General features: G+C 43.0%; 1 protein-coding gene across 6 annotated transcripts; it reads left to right on the plus strand.

The window, feature by feature from the left end:
• Window positions 1–770: 770 nt before the first annotated feature.
• ubap2a (ubiquitin associated protein 2a) lies at window positions 771–24,279 on the plus strand. Of its 6 annotated transcripts, none has more exons than XM_033972340.2 (29): window positions 771–862; window positions 2,799–2,931; window positions 3,249–3,326; window positions 3,411–3,521; window positions 4,255–4,408; window positions 4,488–4,565; window positions 5,109–5,172; window positions 5,262–5,341; window positions 5,406–5,458; window positions 5,871–5,935; window positions 6,225–6,486; window positions 6,937–7,171; window positions 7,278–7,409; window positions 7,555–7,685; window positions 8,180–8,445; window positions 9,368–9,620; window positions 9,699–9,738; window positions 10,380–10,500; window positions 10,866–10,920; window positions 11,823–12,042; window positions 13,454–13,545; window positions 14,265–14,315; window positions 15,138–15,216; window positions 16,595–16,789; window positions 17,334–17,504; window positions 19,508–19,612; window positions 21,990–22,066; window positions 22,744–22,935; window positions 23,644–24,279. In XM_033972340.2, exons 2-29 carry the CDS (start codon window positions 2,839–2,841, stop codon window positions 23,737–23,739), a joined length of 3,549 nt encoding a protein of 1,182 aa, XP_033828231.1. In that variant the 5' UTR covers window positions 771–862; window positions 2,799–2,838; the 3' UTR covers window positions 23,740–24,279. The 6 variants fall into 6 exon arrangements, with proteins under 6 accessions (XP_033828231.1, XP_055080447.1, XP_055080451.1 ...); XM_055224472.1 differs by having other exon boundaries at window positions 4,258–4,408; XM_055224476.1 differs by having other exon boundaries at window positions 4,258–4,408; window positions 21,993–22,066.
• The last annotated feature ends 1,214 nt before the right edge of the window (window positions 24,280–25,493 follow it).

Raw genomic sequence — 25,493 nt, forward strand, 5'->3', positions numbered from 1 at the left:
ATCCGTGTGCGTTTTCTTTGTGTGTGTGTGTATCGGTGTGTTTTCTTTGTGTGTGTGTGTATCTATTGGTGTGTTTTCTTTGTGTGTGTGTGTATCCGTGTGTTTTCTTGTGTGTGTGTGTATCGGTGTGTTTTCTTTGTGTGTGTGTGTATCGGTGTGTTTTCTTTGTGTGTGTGTGTATCGGTGTGTTTTCTTTGTGTGTGTGTATCTGTGTGTTTTCTTTGTGTGTGTGTGTATCGGAGTGTTTTCTTTGTGTGTGTGTATCTATTGGTGTGTTTTCTTTGTGTGTGTGTGTATCGGTGTGTTTTCTTTGTGTGTGTGTGTATCGGTGTGTTTTCTTTGTGTGTGTGTATCTGTGTGTTTTCTTTGTGTGTGTGTGTATCGGAGTGTTTTCTTTGTGTGTGTGTATCTATTGGTGTGTTTTCTTTGTGTGTGTGTGTGTGTATCCGTGTGTTTTCTTTGTGTGTGTGTGTGTATCGGTGTGTTTTCTTTGTGTGCGTGTATATATTGGTGCGTTTTCTTTGTGTGTGTGTATCGGAGTGTTTTCTTTGTGTGTGTGTATCTATTGGTGTGTTTTCTGTGTGTATATCGGTGTGTTTTCTGTGTGTGTGTGTGTATCGGTGTGTTTTCTTTGCGCGCGCGTGTGTGTGTATTGGGGGTGTACAGATTCAGATTCTCTTTTGTCAAACTGAAAACAAAGACGGGACCGCGCAGAATCCCAAGGGCGCGCACGCAGAACACGTAGCCGTACCATGTGACCACATCTCGGTCTGTGATTGGTCCGTGCGTCTCTCGGTGTAGAACAACGGCGCGGTGGGTCACGTGACGGAGTCTGCTGTGGCTGAGCGAAGCGTGTTAGCAGGTAACAAACAAAAATACGTAAAAAAAAAAACACGTTCCGTCCCGTGTTTTAACCTCCTCCGGACCTGTTCTGAACTGGTCTTTTCATCGATTACTCCGCACCGAGCTTTAGAGGGGACTTACCGCGAGGTTCGTGGCGTGGATTTTGGTGTTAGCCGAATTAGCCTCTGTAGCTGTGGGCCGTTCACATGCCGGGCTAACAGCTAGCGCCCTGAGCTACAGCTAATCGGGCACCAACACACTGCGAAAATTAAGGTTCTTAGCGGTTTATCTTGAATTAAATCGACACGAAAGCACGTCCAGTCAAATGTCACAGATGTCAGTGGATTTGGGTCATTGTCTTTGTATCTATAGTTTTACACCGCGGCTATTCGTGGGCTAAATGTGTGTGAGGTCTTAGCATTTTATTGTGTTCCGCTCAAAACATGTAATTTTATCGATTAAATTCGCTCCGATTGGACTTACGTGTGTCGTGTGGTCCTGTAAAATACATTTAAGACCCACTCTTTTTACAAACCTCGCCGTGGTCGTCAAAAACGCAAAGGAATGTCATGTTTGAGTCACACTGGAGACAAAGGCACGGCTGGCTAAGAGGCTGTGCTAAAGCTAACTAGTGCTAAAACTAACTGGTGCTAAAGCTAACTGGCGTTAAAGCTAACTAACGTTATAGCAATCTAGTGCTGAAGCTAACCTGTGCTAGCCGTCTGCACTGGAGCCTTGGCTGTGGTGGAGGTCGTATTTCCAGACAGCATCGTCCTTTTTTCGTTGTTTTTTTAGTTTACGCTTGAAACAGTAGAATAAACCAAATGTAAAATAGTCACGTGTTTTATGTCATTGGCAGATCGTAAACATTGACGTTGTCTCATAGAGCTGTGTTGTTATTTATGCAAATTCAGGATGTTGTTAGATGATAAATTATCAACAGTCGCTGTTTGTGAGCCTTATTTGCCCTGAAAAGACTCAGGCTAATCTGAGGACAACAACAAGCTCCCGGTGCGTAACCTGATCCACCCTGGAGCGGGCACTTTTATAACATGTCCATAACATGTCCATGAGGCTCTGTTTTATTGTCTGGTTAAACCAGGGCACGTTCACTTTAAAGCATTGATGTTGTATTAGATCCTCGTGTTTAATCCGTGTATAAAGGTGCGTGTAGACACATTTTGGTTTTTGTGAGGGGGTCTTGGGGGTATATGTGTGGGAGTATTTGTGTGCGGGTCTTGGGGGTGTAAGCAGACACCCGGACTGCCCCTCTAAATATAACCGTGAGATGGGGGGACAGATGGGTGAGGGTCTTACATGGCATGCCTCACAACAGCAGGCTCTAACCATGTGTTTACATTGGTTCTGGACTAAATAAACACTGTAAAAGCATAAACTGCATAATAATAAATCAGAGGATTCAAATTGTGTTAAAACCCTTATTTATAAAAAAAAAAAAAACAAACATATTTCATCTGACATATTTAGTCTTTTCAAAATTTTAATATTTCGCCAGGCTTTGGACTTGGTTGGTTATGGTTTAGTCTTTCAACTTTATTTTTACACACCTAAACTTGTAAAATGTTTGACCAGCTAAGTTAAGTTTAAATTACATTATGTGTAAATATGCACTGTGTAACTTCTCTGGTGGTGGGTTCAACACACGCTTGTGTCCATAGCTTTGCCTGTAATCTATTTCCATGGAGACAAGCAGGTGATATCACCATACACAAGTGTTTAACACCTGTAATTTACTAAATGCAAGACAAATTTAATGCCTTACTGTGGAATATTCTAGGCAATGTAATAACATCTTCATGGTGACGAGCAATGGCTGAACCCGAACCAGTAAAGTGACATACTGCACATTTAAATATTATAATATTATAAACGTATCATGCAGCCCTAATAATGGAATGCTTTTGACCATTCTAACAGTTGTTCTCTCTTTTCAGATTTTTCTATTTTGTACATACATTTTTGTATATACTGTATATGATGACTTCAGTGGTCAGTCAGACCCGAGGGACTCGGGACAAGGCCCTACCCACAAACACACACACCCCACAGCCACAGAAACAGATACAGGTGAGTGCTTTCTGATCTCTACTCCATGTTTTCATCATTATTTCATATGTTTAAAGTAGAGCTGTAAGACTAATTGTAATCGACTCAAAATGGCAATTTAATGGACACAACGTGCAAATCACAAAGGCTGCAAATGTTTAAGTACCACAGTCTCCTCCTAGTTTATGTCATATTTCAGTAAATGTCAACAAAAGCCTATTATTAAAATGTCAGCTATTTAATCACAATGTGATTAGTAACGTGTAACTAAAACATTGTCCTCTGTTTAGACTGAAGTGGTTCATACGTTGTAAATTTCATGATTCTTTGTTTTGCAGCCCACAGCAGAACAGATTCGTTTAGCTCAGATGATCTACGACAAAAATGATCCAGACTTTGAAGCCAAGGTCCAACAGGTACATTTTTATTTCCATTTTAAATGTGATGAGTTTATTCAAAATACTTTTCATATTTTAATGTGTATTTATGCTTTATTTCAGCTGATGGAGGTGGCAGGAAAGACCCAGGACGAGTGCTTGGTGGCGCTGCATGACTGTAACGGAGATGTAAACAGAGCCATCCTGTTCCTGCTCGACAGCCCTTCTGACACAGTACGCATATTGTTTCAGTTCATTTTATTACAGAAATACATAATGTGTTAATGTTTATTTCAAATTGCAAGTAAATATCAAAACATTATTTAACTATTTGAAGGTAGTGATGGGATGAAAACTCAGATTTAATGCCACAAAACTGCGCACATGTTAACGATTTTATCCTCAGTCTGTACATTTAGCACTTTCCTGAATGGGTAAGTTGCGTACCTTTGAGCATTTTTAATTAAAGGGATTATGCAAAATTGACTTTTTGGTGCTTTCTACCATGTTGTAATGTTATCTCCTCATAAAAAAACATTCCTGAAGTTGTTTTAAATGTCATCCACACTTGAGTAATTTAGCAATCTATCCCTGGCCCTGTTCGAACCCTCCTTATGGTTGACTGTACAAGGCTCTGCCCACAAGCCTATGACACCTATACAGCAGGATAGAAAAAACCCCCCAATACACTACACCTTCACAAACCTGATACGATGTGCCATAGTTTCATTAGTGGGAATTAGTGAAACTACTCAAAAGTGTAATGCCTTCTCTTTAATAGACCCTTCCACATAGACACCTGTAGCACATTAAGTCACAAAAGTATAAGATATTAACAGAGAAATGGTAATAAAATGCAATACAAGCTTAATCTCAACAACAAAATAATCAGTTAAAATCTGTATTTTGCTGTCATGTAAATGCCATTCTTCTGGCATGAACCATGCTTTTTTTTTTTTCTTTGCAGCAGAACTCTTGGGAGACTGTGGGGGGGAAGAAGAAGAGCCCTGGTAAAGACGGATCTGCCCCAGACACAAAGGAGAAGAAAGGAGAGAGAGAGCCAAGCCGAGGAAGAGGAGCGTCCAACCGCAGAGGAAGAGGGCTCAGCCGGGGCAGGGAAGGTTCGCCTCTAACATACTGGACTAAGGCGTGGTCTCTTCTGGTTGTAAAATGATATTTAGAGGTTTGTTTTGGTTCCAGGGCGAGTGGAGGAGAATGGGTTTGATGTGGCTCCAGGAGAGCGGGGCGGAGACCGTGGGCGCAGGGGGCGGGGCAGAGGTAAGCACAGACCTATTAACATGAAGTACGCCCCCAGGGTTGAATTCTGAGTTAGACGTTTTACATGACAAATATTACCCAGTGGATAAATTGGGAAGTAACAGGTAATGATCAAACCTTGTGTTTACATGGTCCTATAATCCTGTTAGCCCAGTGATCAGGCCTCATCTTCATTTGAACACACAGGCACCTGGGACCAGACACAAAGCTCTAGTTTTAAGACAAACCAGTCAAAGACATTTATGTGTAGCTCATGTCTCATTTCAGTCACAATAAATGTATAGTTTGTCTTAAGTTTAACAGTGTTCAATGCACATTCTGTTACCAGTTTCCCAGCCCTATGGTCTTCTTTTATTAAAGTTGTTAATGATGTTCACCTTATTGTCTTGTGTAAAGGGAACATTGATGGAGGACTCACATGAGTAGTTTTGAACTGTAGATGTCAGGATTATTTTGTTGTTTTCTTAAAACTTCTCATAACTGAGGTCAGATGACTTGTTCTGAACAGTAGGGGGCAGATGTGAGCGTTGTGTTTCCTCTCAGGAGCAGGTGGTCGTGGACGTGGTCGGGCAGCTGCTGGAAACAGGTTTTCCTCACAGGGAATGGGGTAAGACTCGGACTCCTGGTCTAATGAGAGTTTGATTTGGCACAGTATTTTTACTTTTACTTTCTAGCAAGATTGTGGTGTTTTTGCAGGACATTTAATCCTGCTGATTACACGGCCAACTCTGGAGGTCGCGGGGAAATGTGGGAAGACGGCAACGGACCTGCAGAAGGTACGTTCTCTCTGTCCAAGCCATGATTTTGACCAGAACGACTTAACATGGTCTTGTCCCTCAGGACCCTGGGGAGGCAACATGGAAGACTGGACTTCAGAGGACTGGTCTGAAGATGTAAGATCATTTTCTTTTAAAATTATGCATTTGAAGAATTAAGGATGCAAGATTAATGTAATTCAAATCAAAATGGTAATTTTAATGAACACAGTTGGCAAATCATAAAGGATGCAATTTTTGTTGTACTGTTAAGTTTTTTTCCACAAACTAAAATCTCCTCTTATTCCACGTAAAAACTAACCCTCTAATTTAGATCTGTACAGACAGATATGACCTGACCAAGAAACACATTTCCTTTGTTTAATTTTCTTTGGGCCAATTCTAATTTACACGTTTAAAACATACATCACAAGTTTAATGGAATATTTATCAGAAAAATCACAATATGATAATTTCCTCAAATCCTTCAGCCCTTTTGACAATATTATTTAATGCATGATGTGTTTGATGCATTTTTCTTCTTTTGTAGCTGTCTGAGACCAAAGTGTTCACAGCCTCCTCTGCTCCTGTGAACCACCTGACCTCTGGGCAAAAGTAAGTGCTCCCTTTCATTTAAAGGAGATGTTTTAGGTAAGGGTTTTATGAGCTTTTAACAGTGTTATAATGGTGTTTCCTTATTATCTTACTCAAAGTAGTTGCCACTATGCTTCTCAGTTTTGCAGTTTTGAACAGGAACTCAATGGACCTGTTTCTATTATTAAGCATTATTGCAATGAACATTATGTAAAATAATTAGTGTGTTTATAGTTGAACACCTGAAAATGTGATGTTTGCGTGTTTGTTAAATCCTGTCTCATGCCTCCTCCTTGTGTCTGTGCTCAAGTGTGGACTTGGCTCAGCTTCTGCCTAAGACCGGAGCTGCTGCGGTCGACTCGGACCTGGGGGCCATCGTGGATGGGCCCTCGGCTGAAGAACTGGGCCAGAGTCTGGTCTTCACAAACTCGCACCATAACGGACGCACTGCTACACAGAGCTACGCCCACGCCACCGCTAACAGCTACGCCCACGCCACCGCTAACAGCTACGCCCACGCGGCCTCGGGCAGCTCCAGCTACGCCGCCACGTCCTACGCGCACGCCGCGCTGGTAAGGATCGGAGAAGCCATGACACAGAACAGGGGTTCCTAACCTTTTCTAGCCCAGGGATCACTAAGAATCACTGATATAAAAGCATCCTGCAGAATCACCTTTCAGTTTGAAGTCAGATGAAAACTACTTTCACATTATACTGTGCCCACTGGCACAAATGAAAACAGGCTTTAAGTGTGAGTGCACACATGTGTTACACCTGTTCAGACAGCATGTGGTGCAGCTCCAGTGCAGAGGCTGCAGTATTCAAAATAATTGAAGGTAACGAGAGGAGGTCAGACCGCATACCGAGGAGTGCGGTGCTGCTTGTGGTGGAGGAAGTCTGTTCTGTCTAGAGGCCTCCACCACCGCAGTCAAACCTGTCACCGCAGTCGCAGTTGTACCAGGTGCACTCTGAGGTATTATGAGTTCTCTTGTTCTGTCTCTAAATCTCCCTGTGTCCCTCAGTCATCGGTGCTGGGCTCTGGGTTTGGCTCCTTGAACACGTCGAAGCCCCTGGAGCCTCTGCCTGGGCCTCGGCAGAGTCAGAGGAGCAGCCACAGTCCCGCAGTCACCAACGGACCAGGCCACATGGCCAGCCCGGCTGCGCCTGCCCTGTCTGCACCTGCCCTGTCTGCGCCTGCCCCAGTGGCAGAAAGCAAAGCGCCGCGGCTGGAGAATGGCCCTCTGTCTGCTCATCACTGTAAGTGTTGACCCTGTGCTGAGCTCTTGTTTCTGCTGTAGTTGGGCCACAGGTGAAGTCTGTTGGCTGTAGAACAGTTTATAAAATGTCAATTTTTTTCTTCCAGTGGAGATGAAGCCGCAGCCGGAGCCGTCCGCGGTGCTGAGTCAGCTGACCCAGAGGCAGACGCACACGCTCCTCACCTCTGAGTCTTTAGGCTTGACGCAGCCTCATGCACCGCAGGTCCCCACACCTCCAGGTACAACTCTGCACCATTTTACTCCACTTCTCCTCGATGCGGCTGATGTATTGAAGTATTATTGAAAAAATTTGAATATAATTATATATTTTTTGAAAAAACAAAATCCTTATGTGACTTGATCTGATGTGTTGGCATTGTCCAGGTAACGAGGTTTCTTCTACTCGTGATGGAGCATCTCCTGGAGTGAAGCTCTCTGCTCTGGAGGGTCAAACCTCAGAAGCTCCTCAGAGGCAGATGAGAGCCGCCAGACGCCGCGTCCCGCCCCCCTCAAAGGTAAGCTCCACCTGCCAGGTTTTACGAGGACCAGTGAGGCAGAAAAGGTGTAATTTAACTTTGAAAATGAATGTACGGCTAATAGTTTATGCATGAAGACTATACTTCTTTCAGACATGCATTTTATATAATCTCTCCAGGTCTTTTATCCCAGCGTTCCCTCATGCTATAAAGCATTCACATTCTAAGATAAGACCAACTAAAATGCATGAGAGTGAAGGTTTAAATTTTGTTTAGTTATGACATGGGCAGAGAGATTCATTTTTAGAACTGAGCTCCAATTCCTGTTCCTGTTTTTTAAACTTTTTTTGTTTCAACTTTTTCCCCATAAACTGCCACTGCCACTTAACTGATGTAAAACTATGAGTATTGACCAGAGGTTCTATTCCGCCAAAGAAAGTCAGAATTAGACACGAAAGCCTGTCACTTTCAACAATTTTACAGTGTTTTGTGATGCTGTCGTCTATAAAGCACATTTACCCTCTTTGGTCTAGATCCCATCATCGGCCGTGGAGATGCCGGGATCCACAGACGTCTCTGGATTGAACGTTCAGTTTGGAGCTCTGGACTTTGCCTCTGAAGCTGCAGCTACAGTGGACATGCCTCCCCAGCCCGAGAGGACCAGGGACCAGGCACCAGTCCCAATGTCTGCCCCCATGCCCCCCTCTATGCCCACGTCTATGCCTGTGTCTATACCCGCCCCCTCCCCGGTCCAGACACAGCAGCAGAGCAGTCTCTTCTCCAAGCCAAGTGCAGTCAGGTAAGTAACAGGCCTTTCAAAAGTTTGTTTAGGTAACTCTGTTTTTATCTGGCTCTATTTATTTATTTATTTATTAGTTTATTTGAATAGGGACAATGCACATTAATCAATATTTCTGTAAATGCGCCAGTATTAGCTATACAGCTAGTTTCCAACTGCAGTCCCTATGGCAAGATGTAAAATGCCACCACACATAAAATACAAAGTGTGTATAAATAGTTAGTTTGGTTATTAGTAAAATGTTCTAAAAGTTAGTACAGGTAAGCAGGCAATTAGTAAAACACTGACAAAGACAGACAAAATCTACAGACATAACACAGAACAGATGAGGCCGGCAGGCAGCACATGGAAGCACAATTTCACATTTGGTGATCACAAACAATTACAATTACAAAATGTTAAATCTATATCTACATCACAGAAATGTAAAAAAATATAAAAAATAATGTGCTTTTGAGCAGTTACACCAACAGCTCTCAGTAGAATTCTATTAGAAATTCCCATTTTAAACATGCCGAGTCACATTTCCGGACGTGTTTGAACAGATGTAAACTACAGGTTTGGCAGTAGACATATCGGTGTCGATATTTTCACTTTTTAGCATATGAGTCACTGCCCTTAAATCTCTTTGGTTTGGGCCCAGCAGATGCCTAAAGAAAATGTATAAATCTTCATTTGAACAGTTGAGTGTGAAAACTTAACTCTTAACTCATAGTAAAAAAAGGGGAAAAAAAGCTTTGTGGACGAGTTTGTTCATTTCAAATCATATAATGTGGGAACATAATCAAAACTGGCCTTGCATACTGACCCAAAAATGTCACGATGGTTTAGAATCCAGAGAAATCTGTATCGGCCATGAAACGTCCCATATCAGTCGATCACGGAGCTTCTATCTCTTTAACTGTCTCCTTATTGTGTCCAGTGAGCACATGAGCAGCCTGCCCACTCTGCCATCGTCCGTGTCAGAGTCCACCTTCCCCTCGCCGTCGCTGGGCTTACCGAGCGCAACGGCCTCCCCCTCCATGGCTCTCCCCAGCGGTCTCACCCAGCCCCCCTCCACCTCTAGCCCCACCGTGAGCAGGGGAGACACCACAACCGGCCCCCGAGCGCTGCCTCCTCATCTGGGCTTCTCTCAGAGTAAAGACCTGCCCTTGCCCGCCTCTGGAGCTCTCACAGTGCGTGTTTAAACTCCAGGACAGTTACTTGAGCTTTAGTTTGGGACCTCTTTGACCTTTGTATATTTTTTTTCATAGAATGGATACAGCAACATGAAGACACAAAGCACAGCCGACAGTAAGTATTTTAACAATTTAATGCCCAGGGGAGTAGATGAGAGGCAGTTTCTATGGAAAGCAGACATATTGTGCTTGTGTCTGCTCTGTAGTTACAATGACACCTGTGAATCATTGCTATTATCTGCATTTAAATCGCAATATTTTTCCATTTGTACCAAAATGAATTCGCGGCACTGCCGAATCCTCTGCGGGTGATCAATTTAGAAAATAAAATTGGGGAACAAAGTTGTTACAGAACATTGGGCATGTACTAGCGGCGGTGAAAACGGGTTGATCAGCGAAATGGTGTCTCTCCATTGGTCTGACCTTATTTAATGCTATACTGTGGAACATTCTATAGTAATAGCAACTCCATGCAGGCAAGCTGGTGACTTACCCTCCACCAGAGATGTTGCATGGCACAGTATTTAAATTTTGGGTGAACTTAGAGGGGGTATTATGCAAAATTGTGTTTATTTTTGAGCTTTCTACCTTGTCATAACATTGTTCCCTCATCAGAAATGTGCCTGAAGAGGGTTTAATACGTTGTTTTCTGTGAATGTAGCATTTCTAAAACAATAAAAGAAAACATGGTGATCTAAGTATGTTGTGTGTTAGCGGTTAATACCCCCTCTTTAAAGATATGATGCCCTCTTTCAGCGTCATCGAGAACCTCCAAACCTGAGTCTCCAGTCCTGAGCAGTGACAGTGGCCCCTCCCACCACACGCCTTCCCCCTCGGTCACACCCTCTCACTCCGCCCCCATCTCCTCCCTCAGCAGGTAAACTCCTCCTTTTAATATGTATGACACTCATTGATACTTTGCAGTGGCATCGCACTGGGGGCTTCTCCTTATGACTTTGGAGGAATGTACAGCAGTTATCATGGTGACACAATGCGCACATTAGCAAACACAGCCTGAGAAATGTTTTGAAAAAATACAAAATTAATTCAAACAACACATTGTGGGGAAGGTTAATGACATCAACTGCAAAGTATCAATATAAATGTGTATTGATTATGATGGTTACAAGCACATGTCTCAATCTTCACATGTGGACACACTCAGACTGAATCTGTCTATCCAAATGTCTGCTGTGAATGTTGAAAGCAGAGACGGTTCAATATGATGGTTTTATTTTTCAGTCATGTGACCAGCTCTCACTCATCTGGATCTGCACTCAGCACAAACTCTGTCACGGTACGTCCTGTTTTAACACAACACTCAAACAAAGACATCGTGCTTTTGTCTGCTCTATATCTATGACACCTGTGAATCATGTTTCTTTTAAATCATGCAAATCCCAAATTACAAGTCCACTAACTTCCCAATAGAAGCTGTAAACGTCATCACCACAAAGCGCTGCGTGCTGTAAGGCGCCTCCTGTGGACAGCTGCACCTCACACTAGCGGATTTATGTTCACTTTTACCAAAATGACTACGCGACGCTGCCGAATCCTACATGCATCCTTGATTTAAAATAAAGAATAACGGAGAGCCAAGTATGTGACAGTGGCGGTGAATCAGTGGAGGTGAAAATGGGGGTTGATTGACAGAATGGCGTCTTGAAAATAGGAGTGAAGGTTAAACTCAAACATGAATCACCCCAAGTACAACTTGACAGGCTCAATGACAAGAAACGACTAGAATATGGTTTAAATCAGACCTATTCTGCAAACTGGACGTTTCAGAGCTTTTAAGGTCATATCAAGCACGTTTAAAAACAGTCACCTGAACCTGTGTTTTATCTGTAAAAAGTAATTTTGTTTATACATGAACATTAGTAATGAGTGACTGTTATTCACAGCTCAGATTTTAAAGTATTCACCTTGATGCGTTTATAAGCACTTTTCACAACTTTCAGAGACAGTTTTGCCACCACAGTAATGCTAAAAACAAAAGCATGCTAATGTGCACTTGCTGGTTAAAATGGTTTCATATTCGATGGTAAAAGCAGCTCTTAGCGGGTGTACTGTCTGCATTTTCAAAGAATTAAAGATAACACGGTCAACTAAATATGTTGTGTTAACAGATAATACGTCATATAAATAAAATAGGCCTCTTTAAAATGGTATTTAAACTGCCATGTTATTGTTTTTCAGATGAGCAGTGATGAGAACAGTAGCAGCCTCCACTCTTTCCCCTCATCCTCTGGTCCAGTCGTCCCCAGCAGCGCCTCTGTTCCTCTGGCCACGAGCTCTAATGGCCTCCACCCCTCTGGAGCTCCAGGACTCACCCCCAACGGTCCCTCCACGGCCCCCACAAACACCTCTCTGTCTGCTGCCGGCAGCCGCACCGCCCCCCTGCTCACCACCTCCTCCGGTACGAACCGTTTTAAACAACTGATTTAAAGGGCCCATATTACACTGTTTTAAACAAGTCGTGCTTTAAAGGGCCCATATTACACTGTGTTAAACAAGTCGTGCTTTAAAGGGCCCATATTACACTGTGTTAAACAAGTCGTGCTTTAAAGGGCCCATATTACACCGTTTTAAACAAGTCGTGCTTTAAAGGGCCCATATTACACCGTTTTAAACAAGTCGTGCTTTAAAGGGCCCATATTACACCGTTTTAAACAAGTCGTGCTTTAAAGGACCCATATTACACCGTTTTAAACAACTGATTTAAAGGGCCCATATTACACTGTTTTAAACAAGTCGTGCTTTAAAGGGCCCATATTACACCGTTTTAAACAAGTCGTGCTTTAAAGGGCCCATATTACACCGTTTTAAACAAGTCGTGCTTTAAAGGGCCCATATTACACCGTTTTAAACAAGTCGTGCTTTAAAGGGCCCATATTACACCGTTTTAAACAAGTCGTGCTTTAAAGGGCCCATATTACACCGTTTTAAACAAGTCGTGCTTTAAAGGGCCCATATTACACCGTTTTAAACAAGTCGTGCTTTAAAGGGCCCATATTACACCGTTTTAAACAAGTCGTGCTTTAAAGGGCCCATATTACACCGTGTTAAACAAGTCGTGCTTTAAAGGGCCCATATTACACCGTTTTAAACAAGTCGTGCTTTAAAGGGCCCATATTACACCGTTTTAAACAAGTCGTGCTTTAAAGGGCCCATATTACACCGTTTTAAACAAGTCGTGCTTTAAAGGGCCCATATTACACCGTTTTAAACAAGTCGTGCTTTAAAGGGCCCATATTACACCGTTTTAAACAAGTCGTGCTTTAAAGGGCCCATATTACACTGTTTTCTGATTGATGTGATGTTTCCTCACCTCAAACAGACCTGGAGTTGTTTCGTTCCATTCTCACATGTATAACACAAACCCTGGAGAATTTAGGCTGAGTTCTTCTCTCAAACTGAAAACACCCAATTCCATCTTGTGATGTCATCATTTGGTGATACAGGAAGTGCTCCACTGTGTTTTTAAACTCCACACACCTTTAATAGAATCCTTTGGATCATTTCAGTCCTGGAGTTGCCACTTATCTCAACTGAACTAAAGGTAAAAAGAGCTGTTAACTTGAAAAATTCCACTTGATGACATCACAAGGTGGCTCAGAGCATTTTGAGCTTTGGAGATGTTACAGACTAATAGTAAAGTGTGACTTAAACATGTGACTGAAACAAAACACAACTGCAGGTCTGTTTTTAAGGAGGACACAGCGTTAGAACATGGATTATAGCTCAGAAGCATCAGTGTTGTGTAATGTGGGCCCTTTAAAGATGGATTTCAGTCATTTTTAATTAAACATTGTATTTTCTCATTTCAGGTAAAGCTCCTCCAAACCTGGCCCAGGGAGTTCCACCTCTTTTGGCCAATCAGTACATTATGGGCCCTGGTGGCTTGCTCCCAGCTTACCCGGTAACTGCTCTATTATAAGAATGTTTTTTCATTCTCAGATATAGACTGAAGAGTCAGTTTACTCTGTTCTGTACATGACATTTGCATAAGAAATGTCCAATAGGAAAACCCACAAATATTGCATTTGATTATTTCTGTGAGATTATACTTACTGTGCAGACCATAACAATAATAATTTTACCTGTCCCTCATATTCTGTGGTCATTTACACTTATGGAAGCGTCAGCAATTTATTTTTGAGCTCAGTATTTATCATGTGAACAAGAATTATATTTTAGTTTTAACATGAAATGATCTGAGCCATGGAAGTTTGACTAAGCTCTGTAAAAATGGTCTTTCTTTTGAGTTATTGTGTCAGGAGCATGAAGTAGTTTTAATATTGTCATTTATAGTTACATTTCTCTAGTGAAATAATTTGCTTAAATGTTTTGCATGTAGCCCTCTCACATAACTATTACTACTACAATCTACATCATGGGCCTGGTGAAAAACATGAGGGCCACACACAGTTGTTATCCATTTGGACCTGGTTTTACCATAGAACAGACACATAATTAATATTAGTACAAAAAACTACACACAGTAAATACTGACCCAAAGTACTTGTTCCATCCTTCATATACTGAATGATAATAGACTTAAGTTTCCATGGCCTTAAGGATGTTCCTGCTCTCAGCTCCATGTTTGGGCTGTTTTAACCCTCACACTTGTCCCCACAGCAGATCTATGGATATGAGGACCTGCAGATGTTGCAGTCTCGTCTTCCTATGGTAAGTTGATACTTTTTTGTTTTAAAATGCCTTGACAGTCCTTTGTTTCTGTCCATAGACTTTGGACATATCTAACCTGCGAGTTGGGATCATGGGTGACTGTAGATCCAATTTACTTTGTACTGAGAAACTGTGGCTCCTCTCTCTGTAACTGCAGCTCTCAGGCTCATCTTTAAAGGCACTTAAAATAACCCGCTCTACGTGATCCTTGGGGGTTTTTATTTCACTATTTTGTCTGTAAATCAAGACATTAACATTAATAAGACAAATCCCCGAGCTCGATCCCTCTAGCATTAGCAACAGGTTTGATTGACATCGTAGCTAAGCACATGTTCCCTGCCAAACCAGCGGTGTGAGAGGGAGGGGGCGTTTCAAAAGCGTTGCTCCTGATTGGCTCTTTGGTTGCCATGATACTCTCAGTCGCAGCTCCAAATGTAACTCGGCTTCAGATCGTCCCTGAAGCTGCTCTCGCCTCGATGATGCTCTCGAAGTTGTGGTGATGTCACTCTCTCAGTCCACTTCTTTACTGTCTGTGCTCATAAACAAAATAACTAAGATTTAAAAGTGTTGAATAACAGTAGTGTCTTTGTAGTCTGCACTGAAACAGAGCAAAGGATCATGGTCCATGTAGTTCTCTTAAATTCATTTTTTTTTTATCTGAGGCAGCACCGTAACAAAGAAATGTGATTCGATATATTGACCCAGGATGATATTGTGAGACTTTTGACGATACAATATCATGATATTTGGGTTACTGTTACATCCCCAGGTCCACGTGTGAAATGTTTTTACTTTGTAATAAATCTCTGTCCTCTTCTTTAGGACTACTATGGTGTAACATTCCCCGGCACAACAGCCACGATGCCTGGAAGAGACGGCCTGGCCAACAACCCATACTCTGGTACGTCACTGTGGTCCATGTGGTAGGGCATCTGGAGTAATCTGGCAGCCCTGTGTCATGTGATAGGGCTGCACATTACTCCAGATGCCCTTCCCTGTGTCATGTGATAGGGCTGCACATTACTCCAGATGCCTTTCTGATTGAGAGTAGTCACAAAAAACATAATTATTTAGCACATTAATCTATTTGCAGTTTCTGTACTTGGGGAAAAAATTGTCTTAAATCTTTCAGTCAGTCCGCTTTCCATCAAGAAACCACACTCACACACACCCCCACACACACCCCCACACACACACACACCCCACCCCCTCCCACACACCCCCACACCCCCACACACGCACACACACACGCACACACACCCCCACACACCCTCCCACACACGCGCACATTCACTCACACGCACACATTCATACACCAGTGTACAGACACTAGGGGGTTGAGTGTCTTGCACAACGACACACTTGCAGTATTCATCTGTGGGAGCTGGAATCCCTCCTCCAGCTCCCTGGCCTGTGGGTCAGTCGATGTGACGTCTCAAACGGGCTTCAAACTGCCAGCCTTCTGATCAGTGCACAAACACTGTACCAGCTGAGCCACTGTTGCCCCACTGTCTGTATTTCAACAAAACTGGATTTTAACAGCGTTCATTTTATTTGCCTTCATCTGTATCAAACATATTGTCTTGTTCTGGTGTAAGGAAACACATCTGGTTGTTTATTTTCCTCAACATAACGGCTGCTGTTGCCAAAACAAGAGCGCAGCAGCAGCAGAGTCCACTCACTAGAGCCAGTCTCCAGAACAGACCAGTAACTGACCAATGGAACCTTCACATCAACTCGTCACCATAGCAACCAAAGCTCACATATAAAAGCAGCTAGGTTGACACATAAACGGCTACAAGAACAAATAAACTCCAAATATCAGATCATTACAATACATATGAATGTTGTGATGTCATCTGAAATCCAAAAACAACACAGAGCTCATGTTTGAAATCCAAAAACAACACAGAGCTCATGTTTGAAATCCAAAAACAACACAGGGCTCATGTTTGAAATCCAAAAACAACACAGAGCTCATGTTTGAAATCCAAAAACAACACAGAGCTCATGTTTGAAATCCAAAAACAACACAGAGCTCATGTTTGAAATCCAAAAACAACACAGGGCTCATGTTTGAAATCCAAAAACAACACAGAGCTCATGTTTGAAATCTAAAAACAACACAGAGCTCATGTTTGAAATCCAAAAACAACACAGAGCTCATGTTTGAAATCCAAAAACAACACAGAGCTCATGTTTGAAATCCAAAAACAACACAGAGCTCATGTTTGAAATCCAAAAACAACACAGAGCTCATGTTTTTCTGTGTTTTGCAGGGGAAGCCACAAAGTTTGGGCGTAACGACTCGTCTTCCCCCGCCCCTCCCACCAGCCTCTCCTCTGGGGGGGTCCAGTCTCAGCCGCAGCAGCCTCCACAGCCCCAGAGCCAGAGCCAAGGACAAGCTCAGAGCCAACAGGGCCAGAACCAGGCCTTTTTAAACCCCCCTCTGCCTCCAGGCTACGGATACACTGGTACGGGAATGTCACAGGCCTTATATCTGTACAGAAGCATTCAGACTCACAAGCCTCCTACCGTCACAACTTATTCAACTTTTCACAATGTACAACTTCTCCTGATTAAACAAGCTGTTTTTTTATTTTTAAATTACACAGAATGACCTAACTCCCCAGACAAATGTAAGACATTGTTATCAGTAAGAGTTATATTTGATTTCAAATTGTAATGTTTTATTCTTATTTACAAAATTGAGCACAATCACCATATTTGTTATAGTTTAATGTTTTGGTTCAAGGCAATTATCCAATCAGAAAGCAGAATGAACTTCACATGACTCTTTTGGGTCGCCAGGTTCAGTGTTGAAATCCAGTTGGTTAAAACTCTGGCAGCCCAGGTTCAGTTGTGATTGTAGTTATTTTATAAACAGTAAAAACGCAGGTTACACAGGGCTCCTTTAAAGCGCAGGTTACACAGGGCTCCTTTAAAGCGCAGGTTACACAAAGCTCCTTTAACGGTTTAATGCTGTAAACTCACTCCAAACTCACTCCTCTTCCTCAGGTCTGCCGTACTACGCCGGCGTGCCCGGTGTGCCCTCTGCGTTCCAGTACGGCCCCCCGGTATTCGTACCTCCGGCCTCAGCCAAACAGCCTGCTCTGGGTCTGGCCACGCCCTCCAGCCAGTACCACCAGCAGCACCAGGGCGGGTACGGGCAGCACGCCTACGGCACCGGTAAGACTGGACCTGTGCACTGCATCACACCTGTGCTTTAGAGTGTCGTGATCCATGTGAAGGGTTTAAGTCTGATACACTAATGTGAGCAAAGCGCTCTCTGGAGTGGCATGGGCTCTGCGTCACTCTGTCGGAGTGGCATGGGCTCTGCGTCACTCTGTCGGAGTGGCATGGGCTCTGCGTCACTCTGTCGGAGTGGCATGGGCTCTGCGTCACTCTGTCGGAGTGGCATGGGCTCTGCGTCACTCTCACTCCATGTCTGTGACATGGGCTCTGTCTGAAATCACTTTCTACCCCTGTCATAAAATATTGTGTTTATAGAAAAGTTGAGTGTCAGATGATGTTGGAGAAAAGAATCACATTCACTGCTCATGAAATATCACAGTCTGGCAGTAAATCGGACAGTTTATTTTACTTGATATTCTATATTTTTGTAAGAACCAAATACATTTTAACATTATTTCTTTGTTAAACCTGGACATGCACAAACGTGGTGTGAAATACAGCCATTTTAATCATTAAAATGGTGTCTGTGTAAAGGGAGCTTGTTTATACAATACATTTGAAATAAACTCACCAAAACTGTAGAGTCCTCATGTAAAATACAATGATGTACTATTGATTATACATTGGCTTTGTTTACATGCACACAAATCTGTCTGCGTTCTGGACCTTTAAGATTAATTAAAGCTTCTATATTGCATAAAACTGCCTCTTGAAGCTTTAATCCATGTTCTAATGTTTTCTCCTCAAAAACAGACCTGGACTTGTGTTTTGTTTCATTCACACATGTTTGAATAACACTTTATTATTAGTCTGTAACATCTCCAAAGCTCAAAATGCTCTGTTCCACCTTGTGATGTCATGTGGTAATACAGGAGATGTGCCACAAAGTGTTTTCAGTTTGAGAGAAGATCTCGGTCTAAATCTGCAGGTTTGTGTGTTAAACATGTGTGAATGAAACAAAACAACTCCAGGTCTGTTTGTGATGAGGAAACAACATTAGAACAGATCAGAGAATAGAAGAATATGGGCCCTTTAAAAATGACACATGAACCACAAAATCTGGTCAGAAATAATGATTTCTTTTTCTGATTAGTCTGTGCATGTAACCACAGCCTCTCTAAACATAAGTACACTGACCCCATTTTAGCACTGCCCTGTTGATAAATGTAATGTGTTCAGTGTTCTTCAGTGCGGATAGGTTTCCTTTTACATATTCTCATATTCTCAGTGTAAACCAATACAGCACAACAGTTCCACCCACTTTGAAGTTGCTCTGGTTCCAGAAGTAAATTTTCCATTCATTTTACCCCTGAGAAATTTCAAATATTAAGAGTTTGAAGGCATCATGGAGGCTAACCAGCTACGTGCTAACTACTATCCATAATGTGGTTGTTTTAAGTCCAAAAATACATTTAAAACACAAGATTTGGTGAACTGGGTTAGGGAGGTCGCTGTTGAGCTCCAGAACAGTGTAGTGTTAAATTTTTACAATTACAAAACTGATCCACAGATATTATCCACAGTTACTGTTCTATAGCTATTATTACATGGAAACAGAACTGTCTTAAAACAATGGAGATCAGATTCTGGGCCAAGCCTTAGTTTTTTCACACCAACAGATTAAGTGCCTTTTCCACATACAGCACTAAACTTGTAAACGCCTTGTATTAGTCGACTTAAATGTCTTGTATTGACTTAAACATGTTGCATTAGTTGACTTAAATGTCTTGTCTTAGTCGACTGGGTGATTTTGTCCATAGCCTTGTGTGTTTGGGGTTTGTGTTTGGGGCGTTTTGCACACATTTTGCATGTGGATTGGGGCATGCGTGTTCTGGGCTCGTGTCGCTTCTCAGGCTCCGGTCCCCTGCTCAGTGTACAGGCGTCCTCCATCTTAGACAGGTGACCTCACTGCCTCTCCTCCTCTTCCTCCTCCTCTTCCTCCTCCTCACCCCTCTCTCTGCCCGCTCTGCCCCCCCCATCGCCTCTGCCTCCTCCAGCCTTTGACGACCTGTCCCAAGCCCACGCTGGGGACTACAGTAAGGGAGGGTACGGAGGCTCTGCCCAGACACAGGCCAAGTCAGCGGGCAGCGGTCCAGGCAAAGGTATTTACACTCACCCCATACATTCACTCTGATACCACCGGGACGTCCAGGTTATCTCAGTGTTGATATTTGCACATCACACTGGGGGTGTTCTACGTGCGTCTCTGTGGTGGAATGTTCAGGAGTTTCGCTGGTGATGCAATGCACACGTTGCAACAACTGCCAAAAAAAGATTTAAGATGGTCTGAAAACTCAACAAAAAATACAAAATGGATTTAAACGGCACATAAACAGGACCGTGAGCTTGGACTGATCACAGGCTCTGAACAAGAGTTTGATTTTACACAAAAAGGTGAGAGCTACTCACTGAAACACTGTCGGCTAATGCTAATGCTAGTTAGCGTGTGATGTTATCTGAGAGGGACTTGTTGAACAGCACAACTCAGCTCACCTTTTTGTGTAAAATCAAACTCTTAAACAGGACCCTGAGCTTGGACTGATCACAGGCCCCTGAACATGTGCCGTTTAAATCCCTTTTGTATTTTTTGTTGAGTTTTCAGGCCATCTTAAATATTTTTTGGTAGATAATGTGTGCATTGCTTCACCAGGGAAACTTCATGTAAAACACCCACAGATGTTAGTTTCCCCCTAGATGTTAATCACTCAACGTTCTAAAGCTCATGACATTTAAACATGTTGAATCAAAAGTTCCCCATGAGTTGAAGGTTCATCGTGATAAATACTTGACGTAAAACGATAGTCCTCATTTAGTTAAAGATAAACTCATATTTCCACCACGGCGTCCTGCCGGTGTGAAACGATTCAGAAAACGTTTCCATTCACAACTCAGGTTCTACAATTCGATTCATCAGGATTCACCGCTATACGTAAAATAAAATGAATGGATGGTTGGTGACACGAGCTGGACGATGGGGATAAAAAACTCATGAGTCTTTAATTTAAACGCCTTCTATCTTTATGAAAACATCGACGGGTGGATTTACAGAGCGTAGGTGTCAGGATCGCAACGATTTTTATTTTGTGTTGACGGGACAGATCATTTAATATTTATATTTTTAAATCCACGTGTGCCGTGTTACTGCTGTCAACAGAAATGTGCGACATCCACGTGCTAAATGAGAGATTAAGTTTAATCATAAATGCACGGCACACACAGAGGGAGAGATTGGACTTAGAAATAATTACAAGAATAGTCCAGTTTATTGTCAAAGGCGTGATTCCTTTGCTTGACCTGAACCGCTATTGTCAAGTAAAGTGACATTTTTAAGTCCAGTTTTCGACTGAATGAATCGAGTTGCGCGTTGTGGCTCTTACAGGATCGTCGTATCTTAGGATGGCTCCACCCCCAGTGTCAGACCGACCACAGGCTCATGTCCCCCCTCAGACCCCCACATGAGTCTGCTCTGTTGTGCATGTGTGTGTGGGACGGAGCGCTGCATCTACTCTGCTTTTCTACTGGCTGCACATCTACTAACTGCATATGAACTCATTTAAAGTGTAATGATATCCAAATGTGCTCATGTGTAGTGTGGTCAGTGTGTGCGCTTCACAGCAGGTCTGATACTTACGGTGAATGGGATAAAATATATATGAATGAGGTTCTCACACAAACCTGTAGTGAGGCCTTATAGAGGCAGAGGTTATGCACTGACATCATTTTATTAAGAAAACCCGTCCACATTACGACTGCGGCTCTGAGGCAGAACTATGAGCAGAACAAGCAAAATGTGGTTTTGTCCTTTTTTGTCCATGGAGCCATTTTTTTTTAGCTCAAATTATCTTTACACGGCAAAATGGAAATTGAAAGCTGTTTCTATTGCTGCTGTGGATGTGCAGAGCTTAGCTAGCTCGTAAGCTAATGACAGGGTGAGATAAAGGACACTTAGGACAGTTAATCTCAACACACACTCAATGTGAATGTATGCAGTGTCTCTGTGGTCTCACTCTCACTGGTTTCTCCTGTTAACTTCATTTTCTTGTTTTAGACTCGGGTGCAAACTCAATATTTCAGAGTTGTCGATTTTTTTTAAAATATTTTTTTAAACTGTAGCAGCTCTGTCACATTTTTCAATGTTGTGTTTTGAGCTTTTACAAAAGTAAATCTCATCACGCACCGTTTAATCTCTTGATGTTGGCACTCATTGTAAAAAGTCTGAATGCTGTGATGTCTTCTGCATAACCTCTGTTATAACAGATTCGTATTTAGTTTTAAATAATGTAAAATATGTAAAGAGCAGTAGTTTCCTCATGTTGGCTGCACAAAAGCAGAGCAAAGCATCATGGTCTCTGTAGTTCCCGCTTTGCTACTTGATATTCTGTATAGCTGTAGATGACGTTTGTATCTGCTAATGTCACAGCTGTAGTACATTTTATAAACGCTCTTCCTCTGTCTCCACACCCCTCCCTCTCGCCTCAGCAGCTCCAGGGCTGTCCGCCTCAGGGTCCAGTGCAGGAGTCCCCGACATGGGAGCGTCCATCTACAGCAAAACACAGGTAACTGCGACCGAACATAGTCATGTGTGAGTAGTTTAAGGTACAAAAGTACAGAACCGATCCCACACAGAGGGACGTTTCCTCTGTTTGTACGGCGTGTTCCAGTTGTCCTCAGAGGTCACATTTGAACTGGACCGTCCTCGTCTCAGGGTTGGACTTTGAACACGGGTTCTGAAATGGTCAACATGACGGTGCAGCCTGCGTTTGGTGAAAATTAAACCCTGACTGTGAACCCTCCCCTGTGAACCTGCTCCTGCACTCTAAAGGCTCTGTTGTGTGTCATTATGTGCAGTTGTGCGCTGTTGTGTCATTAGATACCACAGACCTGATCAGCCCTGAACTATTAACATACAAACACACTTTAGCACGACCTGTACTTTTATGTAAAATCTGTTTCTGAAACTGCAGTTGTTAAAACATTTGTGAGATCTTGTTTTAAATGTGCTTTTTGGACAGCAGCACTTTGAAGTCTTAATATTTGAACATTTTTGAAAAGTGAATGGAGAATTTATAGAGCTCAACAACCGCTCCATAAGTAAACATGTTTTTTGGACCAGAAACTGGAGTGGACTTCTGAGGACAACTGGAACACGGCGTCAGGCTCTGGCCAATAGTCAGAGCTGTGATATACCTGCTTTTACATTTATATTTGTAATAATAGTTGTTCTCCTGTGCAGTCTTTTGATAAGCAGGGCTTCCACACGGGCACACCCCCTCCCTTCAGCCTGCCCTCTGCTCTGGGGGGCACTGGACCCCTGAACCCGGGCGGTGCCCCTGGTTACGCTCCGGCCCCCTTCCTCCACATCCTCCCCCCACATCAACAGCCACACTCCCAGCTGCTGCATCACCACCTGGCCCAGGACGGACAGGTGAGACCTCTTCCTTTAAAGGGAGGTGAATGGCTGAGACCTACCGCTGAACTCGATGTTTTTGTTGCTATATTTTATTAAGTGAAACACATGGTATTTGACATTTATTGCACCATTCTGATCTCATTTAGTTAAATGTCATCAGTATTTTCTTTAATATGATTGTGTGATCTTATCTGATGAAGATCAGGACCATTCTGAAACTGTTCAGTTCCATCATTATTGTTTATATTTCAAACAAATCGATACTCCGATACTAAACGCTGCTTGGTACTAGAACAAGACAAAATATAATGTTCATGAAGTCCATTGAAAGTGTCATTTGTGTCACATGACCCGGTTCAGCGCTCTGTTAGGACCCAGTGACACGTAAAAAATATTTTTTTGTACCCGTAGCTTAATTTTGTAGGTGCCAAACTTTACATAGTTTATATTTTGGACTGTGTAAAAGTTAAATAGTAGATTTAAAGAGAGCCTGAGTTTCACTGATCAGTTTTAATGGTGACTCATGGGGACAATATTTGGACAGTGTAAAGACCAGGAGTGACTTAGGACCTTATGCCTCTTGTACCTTTATTTAAAAAAAAAAATGTTTTGGTCGATACAAAATCCCAAATCCCTTTGACGAGGTGCAGGTTCAGATGTTCAGAATTGACTGTCCTTTTCACTTTTTATTTAGTTTATTTAATCTTCGTCTTGTATTTTCAGGGAGGCCCTGGACAGCGCAGTCAGTCCGGCAGCATGCAACAGAAATCCCAAGGCAGCAAGTCCAGCTACGCTAACTCCCCCTACTGGACCAACTGAGCATCGCCGCTGCGTCCACCTCTCACCAACAACAGGCCGTCTGTCAGCGCAGCCCCCACCCCCGTCCTCATAAGTCTTTTGGGTTCTCCCTTTGCCCCTTTTGAAATTGGTTGTACATGTAAGATATTTATGTATTTATATATATATACTGTATATGTAATAGTAGAATATTAAATGTGGTTGCGACATTTTATTTTTGAAGGATTTTTGTTTACTTTTTCAAAAACTGCAGGAAAGATTGTTACATTATGACAGAACGGCGACGCTTGTGTGAAATTAGCCAAACGTCCAGCAGGGAGGCGAGAGAGAGCCAGCACTGAGTATGAGGACAGTTCTGAGGGGGTGGGGTCAAACTAACTGCGTCTCCTTTTTCTTTTTTATACGACCCAAGTGACAAGCCCACATTCATTTTGTAGTTCCACGTCTCTTATCTGGAGAGTTTTCCCCTTTAAACAGCCCTGTCGGTCTAAATCTAATATTTTAATTTAATTTTAACTTTCATTGCCCTCAAATAAAAGTTCTGAGCAGTTGGAACCGTGATCTGTTGTATGTCTCTTTTTATATTGTTATGCTGTGTTGTATTGATGGGCGGCAGAAGACTATTCTGATACTACATGTATGTCTATGGAGGAATGTTCAGCAGTTACCACGGCGACAAAATGCACACATTAACAAAGTTTAGATGACACATTTTCATGAGTCTGTGATCAGTATGAGCGTTCATGGTCCTGTTTAGGAGTTTGAACAAAAAGGTGAGAATGACTCATTGAAAAACTGTTGGCTAATGCTAATGCTAGCCTGTGGCTAATGTTATTTGAGAGGGACTTGATTATCAGCCATGTCCCCAGAACCAGTCCATGTCCGGAGTCGGTCATCGAGGCCCTCGCCTTTGACTGTCGCCCAGATCTCTCTCCACCCGCCCCTTACGAATCTTCCTGCGGGTGGTAGGTCCACAGGAGGACGATCCCACGTCGCTCCTTTGGGCTGAGCCTGGCCGGGCCCCGATGGCCTTGATCTTCCAGCGACTCTCAAAGAAATTCTGGTAAACTATCCGACACCTCAGGAGGGGGAAGCAGTGCTTCACCAACACTGTTTACAGTGCGGGTGGAGAGCTGCTGACCTCAACAGGGGATGTTGTTGGGCAGTGGAAGGAATACTTTGAGGATCTCCTCAATCCCACTGTCACGTCTTCCGAGGAGGAAGCAGAGACTGAGGACGCGGAGGCGGACTCGTCCATCACCCTGGCTGAAGTCACTGAGGTGGTTGGCAAGCTCCTCGGTGGCAAGGCTCCGGGGGTGGACGAGATCCGTCCTGAGTACCTCAAGACTCTGGATGTTGTGGGGCTGTCTTGGCTGACACGTCTCTGCAACATCGCGTGGCGGTCGGGGACAGTACCTGTGGAATGGCAGACCGGGGTGGTCCCTCTGTATAAGAAGGGGGACCGGAGGGTGTGTTCCAATTACAGGGGAATCACACTCCTCAGCCTTCCCGGTAAGGTCTATTCCAGGGTACTGGAGAGGAGAATCCGACCGATAGTCGAACCTCGGATTCAGGAGGAGCAGTGTGGTTTTCGTCCTGGTCGTGGAACACTGGACCAGCTCTATACTCTCCATCGGGTCCTCGAGGGCTCATGGGAGTATGCCCAACCAGTCCACATGTGTTTTGTGGATCTGGAGATCATACAATGCGATTTCCAGATTATTTTTTTTTTAGATTATGTCTCTCACAGTGGACATGGGTCAGATACAGATATC

The sequence above is a fragment of the Periophthalmus magnuspinnatus genome, chromosome 9 (assembly GCF_009829125.3).
Source record: "Periophthalmus magnuspinnatus isolate fPerMag1 chromosome 9, fPerMag1.2.pri, whole genome shotgun sequence".
NCBI lineage: Eukaryota > Metazoa > Chordata > Actinopteri > Gobiiformes > Gobiidae > Periophthalmus > Periophthalmus magnuspinnatus.

Bases quoted from the DNA above. Each gene is read 5' to 3' on its own strand.
- ubap2a (XM_033972340.2), top strand. From the start codon at position 2,839: ATGATGACTTCAGTGGTCAGTCAGACCCGAGGGACTCGGGACAAGGCC. The intron at 8,446-9,367 runs GTAAGTAACAGG...TATTGTGTCCAG, and splicing joins TCCAAGCCAAGTGCAGTCAG to TGAGCACATGAGCAGCCTGC. The intron at 10,921-11,822 runs GTACGTCCTGTT...ATTGTTTTTCAG, and splicing joins TCAGCACAAACTCTGTCACG to ATGAGCAGTGATGAGAACAG.